Source organism: Aphidius gifuensis, linkage group LG4 (genome assembly GCF_014905175.1).
Source record: "Aphidius gifuensis isolate YNYX2018 linkage group LG4, ASM1490517v1, whole genome shotgun sequence".
In the NCBI taxonomy this organism is placed as follows: domain Eukaryota; kingdom Metazoa; phylum Arthropoda; class Insecta; order Hymenoptera; family Braconidae; genus Aphidius; species Aphidius gifuensis.
Genome location: NC_057791.1, coordinates 1,006,978 through 1,017,488, shown reverse-complemented (window position 1 = coordinate 1,017,488; position 10,511 = coordinate 1,006,978). Strand labels below are relative to the sequence as shown.

General features: G+C 24.7%; 1 protein-coding gene across 3 annotated transcripts; it reads right to left on the bottom strand.

The window, feature by feature from the left end:
- Positions 1-748: 748 nt before the first annotated feature.
- Positions 749-9,663, bottom strand: LOC122854299 (voltage-dependent calcium channel subunit alpha-2/delta-3). Of its 3 annotated transcripts, none has more exons than XM_044154812.1 (24): positions 9,176-9,662; positions 8,026-8,477; positions 7,692-7,773; positions 7,516-7,626; positions 7,222-7,444; positions 7,009-7,140; positions 6,349-6,930; positions 6,139-6,275; positions 5,640-5,720; positions 5,488-5,568; positions 5,353-5,427; positions 5,229-5,243; positions 5,043-5,150; positions 4,898-4,969; positions 4,678-4,819; positions 4,378-4,599; positions 4,176-4,275; positions 3,347-3,379; positions 2,750-2,854; positions 2,564-2,676; positions 2,326-2,471; positions 1,855-2,224; positions 1,495-1,792; positions 749-1,419 (listed from the first exon to the last, which is right to left on the bottom strand). In XM_044154812.1, exons 2-24 carry the CDS (start codon positions 8,121-8,123, stop codon positions 1,140-1,142), a joined length of 3,606 nt encoding a protein of 1,201 aa, XP_044010747.1. In that variant the 5' UTR covers positions 8,124-8,477; positions 9,176-9,662; the 3' UTR covers positions 749-1,139. The 3 variants fall into 3 exon arrangements, with proteins under 3 accessions (XP_044010747.1, XP_044010748.1, XP_044010749.1); XM_044154813.1 differs by having other exon boundaries at positions 866-1,419; positions 1,870-2,224; positions 9,176-9,663; XM_044154814.1 differs by lacking the exon at positions 3,347-3,379 and having other exon boundaries at positions 1,051-1,419.
- Between the last annotated feature and the right edge of the window lie 848 nt (positions 9,664-10,511).

The following is a 10,511-nucleotide window of genomic DNA, read 5'->3' as shown; positions in this document are numbered from 1 at the left end:
TCCTCAAAACAATATTATAATTTTCATCATTGATATTAATTTTTTTTTTTACTAATTTATTACTTGCACACATAAAATATAAATAAATAAAAAAATTATATAAATAATAAATTAATAAACTATTTTTTTTTTTCTTTTTTTTCTTCATTTTTGCTATATAAACCCTTTGAGTTTAGTTGTAAATACAAGTTATCAACAATTAACAGTAAAATAAAGAAACGGCATCATACGTTCCCATTAATTATTAATTATTATTTAAAACGTTATTATTTATTATTATATTTTTTTTTTTTATTTATAAAGAAAACTTTGTAATATATATATTTATTATTTTTAAAAAATTGATGTTAATATTCAATGAGCCATGCTCAATTATTGAATAAAACATTCCATTTGTTATTATCATTATATAATCATAAAAAATATATAAACATTAAAAAAAATAATAAATTAATTTGTAAAATTATAATTTAATAAAAGTAAATTAATTAATGAGGATTGACTTATTAATAAAACCTTAACTTTTTGTCAATCCTGTATTGTCTAAACGTCATTTGAGCCGTTTTTATTTATTTAAAATTTTTTTTTTTTTAAATTATTTCTCACGAACGGATCAACACGGGGAATGCCTCGCACTCAACGGACGGCGACTCAATCCCTATATCATACCTTGCATAATTTTTTTTTTTTTTTTTTTTCAAATTTTCATTATTAATTAATCATCATTAAATTATTATTAATATTATCATTTTTTTTTTTTTTTTTTTATCCATTTAATTATTAAATTACTTAATAATAATTTTATTTTAAACTCATTTTTTTTTTCTTTTAAATTCTCAATCTAAAATCTGTAGATGAAAATAATTACTATTACATCTTTTTTTTTTTTTTTTTTTTGTTTTTATTTTTTTTCTTTGGAATATTAGTCTTTCTGTTGATATAGTTTTAAATAATTAAAAATTATTCTACCTCATTTAAAAGAGAGTAACAAAAAAAAACAAAAAATTACTGTAAATTTTTGTGTATATATATATAGATATTATTTGCTCATAAATAGCTAGATAAATAATCATTATTTAAAAAGAAAAAAAGTTGGCTGACAATTGTTGATATTAAAAATATAATTATAAAAAATTAAGTCACGTTAAATGAATGATAATTAGTGTTATAATAAAACCATTAAAAATACGATGATTAAATGCATTACCACAATATTTAATTTCCATTTCTTCTGGATGATAGTTAATACATTTTGGTGGTCTTTTACGATAAAGACGTTCACGTCTTGCAGTACATGCACCTGGTTCAGTAACAGCCTCAATTGGATCAATACTTAATTGTTTACTTCCACATGGACACAGTGTATCAACAACAAGTAGAATTAAATTTGTATGAACAATTTTTTGTACACTAAAAGGTCTATAAAATCAACAACAAAAAAAAACCAATCAATTATTTATTCAATTAATTATTTAATTTAATTATTTAATTTACCTTTCACAGCCAGTAACATGACAATTTGTTAATTTTCCTTTTAATGGATTACTTTGTCCACTTGTGTTTAATCTTTCAGGCTGTAAAATATATAAATCAGTACGTTTTTCACATGTTCTAACTTTATTTATTTTATACTGTGCTGGTAATGGATTGCTATTTGATTTTAATGATGTTGATTGGGCTGCTGATATTTCTGGAAGACCATTATTTTTTGATAATTTATTATCATCAGTCAAATTTGGTGGATATGTTTCAAATGGATTTTCAATATTGTCATTATTAAAATCTGGTTTATCTATATAAAATATTAAAATATTAATTAGTAAATATTAATTTATTATTATAATTATTAATTACCATTTGATATTTCACCTGGCCATGATAAAACTGGTTGTATATTTAATACTTGTTGTATATTTAAACGTATAATTGAACTCCAAATAAGACCAAATATTGTTCCAATTGTTTTGATTATTGAGCTTGTTATTATTGATTTTGGTGCTGATGATACATGAGATTCTTGTGGTGGACATACACCTTGATAATCAACAACTGATACCTTTCTATATATTCTATCTTGTACTAATGAATCCATTATTGTACCATCAATTTGACCAAAAAATTTACCAGTATGTTCATGACGTTCACTTATTATTATAAAACCACTGTTGTCTAATATATAACAATCAAGTTCTTCAGATGCACAATTTTTCTTACAATTTACACACTGAAATATCACAAATAAAAAATATTGATTATTTTATTTTTTTTCTTTCATCATTTTGATTGATTAAAAATATATTCATATATATAAAAAAGTATACAGACTGTTGAGGTGATATTCATAAAATGAGTTGCAAGTGATGAATGATGAAATTGAAGACCAACAACAGCAGCTGGTGCTTTGTGTCCTTTATTGGTACCTTCAACAAATACTGCATGTGTTGCTGTCACCAATGGATCAGCAAGTTCAGCTTTAAATAAAAAATAACAATAATAAAAATATCTTGAATCAAAAAATATATACCTTGATAAAAAAGTAATAAAAAAATATAATTTAATTTACCAGCATTAAATGGTACACTAAAAACAAAACTCAATGGTTCAATAGCATGTTGTTCAGCTGCTCTTTTATACCATGATGTATCCATAGCTCTTTTATTCATTCCAGCAAAATGTCTTGTAAAAATAATAACATTATAAAATATATGTAAGATTTTATTTTTATGTTATTATTAAATTTGTAATTTACGGTTCATCCTCTGTGTCCTTATTTTCTTGATGATCATGCCAACGAAATAGTCCACTCCTTGTTGCAATAAAACTTCGAACGACATCAAATCTTCCTTTTCCTTGGCTGCAATATACAATTCAATTTAATTAAATTTCATCAATTATTATTATCATTATTTATCCATTTATAACTGTATTTTATTTTTATCATTGTATTTTAATTTTATCTAAATCATATGTATGCTTTTTTTTTTTCTTTTAATAATCACAAGTAGTACAAACAAATTATAGTCAGACAAACTCGTGATTATTTTTTTTTTTTTAAATTAAAAGCTGATGATTTTATTAACTTTATTATTAATTTTATTATCATCTTATTGTTAAGTAACTATTAATCTATTTAATGAATGATTTTTTTTTATTTTTTAAGCTTTTTTTTAATGATCAAATGATACGACACAATGTTATGATAATTTGGGGCTGGTGCACATATACAAATAAATCTTCTTAAAATGATGGTGACATATTTACCGTGCAACATAATTGTTTTTTTTATTTTTTAAATATTTTTTTTTTTTTAAAAAAAAACGTAAAATTGTGCATAAAAATAAATTACCTGTGCAGTAGAGCCATCAGTATGGCAATAGGGCTGGCGATGGAGACACACAATAATAAAAAATGTAATAAAAATATATGCAAGAAAAAGTATAAATATTTATAATAAATTAACTAAAAAATATTAATATATATTAATATGTGTTTAATAGAAAGTGCAGAGTGTGTCAAGCAGAAAATCCATTAAATTTATGTGCTCGTGTTGTATTAATTAATAATAATAAAAATAATTTTTTAAAATATTATTATTTTTTTTTTTGTATCAATATTTGTTTAATTTTTATTGTTATTTTTATAACAAACCACCAGATCGTTTTTTATATCTTACTTTTGATGATGTCCATTTAACTCCTCCTGAAATATTTTTACCATTTTCGGATACGATAACGGAAATAATAATTGTACTTGACAATTTAATAGTGTCGATACAACACTATCTCTGTATCACAAAATAATCGATCTGGCGGAATAATATTATCTTTTTTTTTATATTTGAATTTGCCTTTTAAATAAAATAAAAAAAATTATTTTAAACGTACGAAGAGCTTTTTTTTTTAACAGTGCAATTTAAAAACAAACAAAAAAAAAAAAAAATGTGCTCTGTGCAATAATATAAAAAGGTGCGTGGGTTAACAAGTATATTTTGTTGCAGTTGCATGCTTTTTTTTTTTTTTACTTGTTCCTTTGTAACTCTGTTTGTTTTGTTTTTTATTTTAAAAAAAAAAAATTCTTTTTTTTTTGTTATTTTTCATTGTCCATTTGTTATTTTTTTCTTTTTATTATTTTTTTTTTTTTTTCCTTCTTTTCACTGTCAGAGTAATTTTACTTACTTTTGATTTTCCTCTTTGTGCATTGTATTACTATCTCTTTTATTAAATCCACCAGTTACAACTGCATCTAAAACCAAAGATTGAACAAGTCGTTTGTCACCTGAAACATGAGAAAAAAAAAAAAAAGGCAATAGTAATATTAATAAATTTATTAAAAAAAGAAGAATAAATATTGAAATGAAAAATGCAAAATGATAATTACAATAATGTGCATCTTTATCTGGTTTGCTCGCTTGATTATGATGCGAGCTGGGACTCTTTGGTCTCATTGACATCCACTTCCAGCCTGGCATTCTAGTGCGACTTAGAAAGTGGAGTATACGTTCTTCTGGGGTTATAAATTTTTTATCTGATGCTGAACTGTATTCACAATAAACCCAGTCAGGATGTACCTTCCAATTTGTACCATTTAAATAATCAAATACTGTAAATTAAAATCAACACAAAAATTATTATTATTTCACAATTTTAATAACAGTTGATTAATATTTTTTTAAATTACCATTAACAATGGCATGTTTAAGCTCCAGTTCAGCATGTACTTCAAGCATTCCATAACCCTCGGGTAATGCCAATCCCAGAGAGAACGGAGTCCCCGTAATTGGTTTATAAAAATAATTATGTCGTCTAATTGTCACCCTTTTCTGTAACATTTAATTTTCTTTTTTTTAATAACCAAGTTCAAATTAATTTCTATAATTTCATGAAGGAATATAACTAACCATTTCATCGTAATGAATTTTTACCGCGAAATTTGTCTCGCCTTCTTTTTGATCAATCATGTCATGTCTCAGCTGAAAAAATTAAAAAAAACCATTTGATTCATTTAGTAGTTTAATGATTTTCATTTTTAAAAAATATACTTACATCAAGAAGAAGAGAATTATTCAGTGGGTGAGTTGGTCCATCAAACTCGGCTAATTCTACCTCTGATAAATCAACACTTGTGTAACGAGGACGTAAAGATTCTTCATACTAAAATTAATTTAAATAAATAAATTACACCTCTAATTTAACTGGAAGATTATATTAAAATTTGTTTTAAATACTTACACTTACACTTGAAGGCTGTGCATTGCAATGATAATGAGAAAATTGATAAAACATTTTTAAACATGAAAAAATTTATAATAACTTTTGTTTTCTATACATTTATTTTTATAATTTAAAATTTTACCAGTGGACGTAAATCAGGATGATAAAGAACACGACCATTATTGTCGACAATAAATGAATAGCCATTGACACCGAGCTAGAAATAAATATATTAAATAAAAATAAATTATAAATATATTTATTTTAAAAAAATTACTTTATAAGGTGGAACAAGTTTCTGGACTTCTTCAACTGGAACATCAGTCCCAACAATTCCAAGTAAATTTGCTGTTTTTATCTGCAAAAAAAAAATCATCAAAATCCATCAATGACATATTTATTTTTTAAAAATTTTTGAATATTATTTACCGTGTGATTTCGTCGGTCTAAAATTGGTGCTGTAACAGATGTCATCAATTGACCATGTCTCGATTCACCAAATCTTCCACTCTGAAATTTTTTTAAAATATAAAAAACCACAAAACTTTTTTCTTCTCTATTTGTAACTCACAAATATATATATATATCAGATAAAAATAAATTTACTCATATAAAATATGTCTAAGAAAAACATCTGTCCAACAATCCTTTTTCTTTTTTTTTTTCTACAAAAAAGTTTTTGCAATTTTGAAATGTATTTTCACACTCAACATTGACCACTCAAAATGAATCACTAGTCATATATTAAAATAATAATAATAATAATAATAATAAAAATAAAACTTTTTTATATAATATGTTTGAAAGTGTTGAAAGTTTTTTCTTTTATTTTTAAAACTTTAAAAATTTCTTAACTATGCTGAGTTAAATTATAAAATAGTTTTCTTAATATTTAAAAAAATTTTTTTTTTTATTAATCATATCATACTTCTCCACCAATATATGCAGGTGTCCAGTGAATTGGATGATCATGTTGATAAAGAACCATTGGTCTAGCAAGTATTTTAATATATTCGAAAACTTTAGTTTTAACATCTTCCATTGATGTTATTCTTGCATAAAAACCTATTTAAAAAAAAATACAGTAATAAAAATCACATAATTTATAATTAAAAATATAATAAATATATTTAAAAACCTTTATTTAAACAAGCCATATCTTTGAGCTCTGTACTTTTATCACCACCAATTAAATAAGTGAAAATTCTAACAGGCATATGTGGCCAATTATAACGTTTTATTAAATCTCTTGATGCACCTTCAGTTTGTGATGTTATTAACATAATTGCTTGATTACATTGACCACCAAGACCAGTTCTATTATATTTATTTAATATTTCAAATGCTGTACCAAGTGCTGATGATATATTTGTTATTGAATCTGATTGTATTGTATGTAATGCAAATTTAAGTTCTTTAATATTTTCTGGTGATGCTTGTACAAGACTATCTTTAAAACATTGTACAATTTCATCAGCATTATCAGCATAACGATAAACATTAACATAATCATTTGGTGATAATGTATCAAGTATACTTTTAGCTGTTGCAATTGCAAGATGACGTAATTTTCTTGATGAAAATATTGTACTATCAATTAATATTGCTAAATCTTTTGGGCTTGTTGCACCACCAATAAACCAATCAAGTGCACGAAAATCATAAACATCAGGACCACCATCTGGATATCTTGTTGAACGACGTGGTGGCCAAGCAATTGCTGTTTTTTTTTTTAAACCAAAAATTAATAATTATGTGTGTTACATGAGAATAATAATAAAGCTTTAAATATAATTACCAGGAAAACGACGAAGAAATCCTGATGTTGCTCCAAAATATTGCCAAGACAATGTTGGATCACTCTCGTAGTTGTTGACAAATAAAGGATCCAATATGTCAGTCCATTGAAGACCACTTAAAACATCACTATCTGTTGGGGGAAAAAAAAAATATAAATTAAAATAATTATTAGATTAAAATTAAATTTCTATTGTTTTCTCATGTTATTTACCAGAATTTTTAACACCTGGAGGTAAAAGTATAGCTGACACACTCAAATTAACTGGTAAATTATCAAAATGACGATTACCATTTAATAAAAGTTCTCGAGATCCTGATATTAGCTTTCCATCATCAGTCATTTTATTTATTTCATGAGAACTATAATATTTTGGTGATGATGATCCTTCTTTTGGTGATGATACTGCTGCTTGTTCAGCACTTTCCATTAATCTCTATATAATAATAATATTAATTATTAATTTATTTATAAAATTAAATTTATAAAAATTAAATAACAACTCACCATAACTGCATTCATTTTAAAATCCAACATATTTTTAACTTCTGCAGCCATTTCACGTACTAGGACAAGACCGTCTTTTTTATTAACAGTTGCTTGCATACTATGATAATTCTATAAAATTAATTTAAAAAATAAATTAAAATACATTAATTATTTATAGTTTATAAATTATTTACCCGTTGTATTTCACCAAGTTTTGTTGCTTGTCTTCCAAATTCCCACAAATCAACTCCAAATTTTAGCGCCCAATTTCTAACTCTGATAAAAAATTATATAATATATAAACAATTGAATTTAAAACAAAAAACTTTTTGTTTATTGTTTTATATATATTATTTTATACAATTTATATGTGTATTTTTATTTTTATAAAATATATATATAAATAGGAGGTGGTTGAACTAGATGGTGGCTATTAATGCACCATCACCAATGATCAGAACAAACGACCAAACAACCAACTAGTTTTCTCTCCTTTAAACAAAAGTTTTAAACAAAAGCAAAACTCACTCATTGTGTGGTATATCCTCCTCCTGTTGACGACTGATTCCAATACTGATGAAAAAAATTATGCCAAGGCACAACGTGCATCTTGCTAACCAGCGCATCTCGTTTTTTTTTATTTTTACAATAATATATTTTTAAATTAAATTTATTATAATTTTTTTTCAATTAATTTTCATCAATTTATCATGTATTATTTATTGTTTTTTTCATTAATGTTTATTATTAATTCAATAATAAATTCATTGAGCTTTCATATTGAAAAAGCTCAATTTTCTTTTGATCTATTTTTTGCCGCTTTTATATTTTAATATTGCCGATACAATTACAATATAAAATACCAATAATAAAAAATTCCATTGATAATATATTTTTATATGATAATAAAAATTTTTTTTTTTTTTAGTTATTATTAAATTTTTTCAGTATCGTCAATTGAAACGCACAAAACCAAGACGCTGAAAAAAAATAAAAAATCCATATATAGAGGATGGAGTAACTTTTCTCACAATCTCAACAAACTCGCCCAATATCTTGAAGAAAGAATTGAAATTCTCCTCCCAACAAACACACACACACACACACATATATATACGATCCTTCAAAAAGGAAAAGGATCAAAGTATATATAATTTTTTTTAAATTGAATTTTATAGAATTTTTTTTGCTCCAATAATTTTCAATTTTAGTGTGAAAAATAATGTAATAAAAAATAAATAAAATTGTGAAATATAATTGAATGATTAATTTTTTGTAAATTATAATAAATTCATTAATTGTTTAAATATTATTTATGATAAATTAAACTGACACGTCTTTCTCCCTTGGCGTTCATGCGTATACTCACTATTCGTTCTCGTTTTCAACCCCCGCTATTTTTATTTTTTTCTATTTTTATATATTTATTTTATTTATTTTTTTTTATATCTCACCACCCACTACTACTCATCACTGTTCATTTTTTTTTTCTATTTTATATTATCATAATGTTATCATAAAAAATTAAATAAATATTTGCCAATAATTGCCCCTCCCAAATATATACTTGAACTTGTATCTTTAAATATAAAAAAAAAACAATAATAATAATAATTTAAAAAAAAAATGAAACATTATTAATTAGCTAATTAAAATCACATTTAAAAATTTAATTTACCTTTTTTTATTTAGCTTTAAACCAACACAATTACCAGCCTTTTTTTCGTTCGAAAAAATCACTCTTTTTTCATTTCGAAATATCACTCGAAACTATCAAATTTCTATGTCGAAAAAAAAATCACCACACTGTCTCATCCGCCCAATAATTAAACCCCAAAAAAATTCACTCAATCCCAACACCACAATAAAAAAAGAAAAAAAAAAAAAAAAACCTCTACAGCTTTTCTATAAATTTCAATGCAACATTTGACAATTTTTTTTTTTCCTTTTTATCACCATAATTAAGATTAATTTTAATAACTTGAATTGATTCCACACGTAGTTGTTAATACAACAAGATAAAATAATCAAAATTTGATAATTTAATAATAATTATTTATGAAATTATAGTTAAATAACAAGGCGTAAAATATAAGCATCTTCCTCAAAAGCTTTCTGGGATAAATATAGCCTTGACATACGCGCCCGCGCATAACTCTTACTACGTCTACAAGCGCGGGTTACTTTCAAGGGGGTTGTATGTTGATGAAGCGCGAGAGAAGGACCAAAACTCCACCAAAATAAAACAAAAAAAAATAATAATAAAAATATAGAAAAAAAAAAGACAGAGTATTCTAGATGAATATATACAGACAGCAGAGTTAAGGGGGCGGAGGGGGGGGGGTGGTAAAATGCATTGAAAATATTTATACTTGTATTAGTAGAATTTTTTTTTTTCATCAAAGTATTTGCAAGTGTATATATACAAGCTTTAAAACCCTCTACAATGTCTGTTGATATTGGTATATGTGTAAAGTTGGTTGGTTGACTGGGGTTTGTATCAAAAAAATAAAAAAATATTATTTAAAGGACAGATATATATTTTCGTTCAAGACAGAGTTAGTTGTAGGTATATATTATTGACAAATATATACAATTTTAAAAAAGAGTAAGAGAGATAAAATTTAAGGGAGGTTTGACCAAAAAAAAAAAAAGGAATTTTACCCTCTTTTTTCTACGCCTTTTATTAGACAACAGAGCAAGTGAGATGGATAAATAAAATTGAGGAAACAAGAGGGTGTAGATTGAATAAAATAAGAGATGGTAAATTGGGGTGAATGGTGTACGAGAGAGAGAAATTAGAGAGAAAAAGAGAGGGAGAGACAAAATTTATCAAAAGCTCTGGCGCAAGCTCGACATCATTGATTTACTTTGGAGCAAAATCTCTGTATATTTTATATATAAACATATTTGTGTGTGTATGGATTGTATGTATATGTTAAAGGGTGGTAAACTATTATTATTATTATTATTGTTATTATTAAAGACAATGATAGAGGGTGCTCTTACAAGCT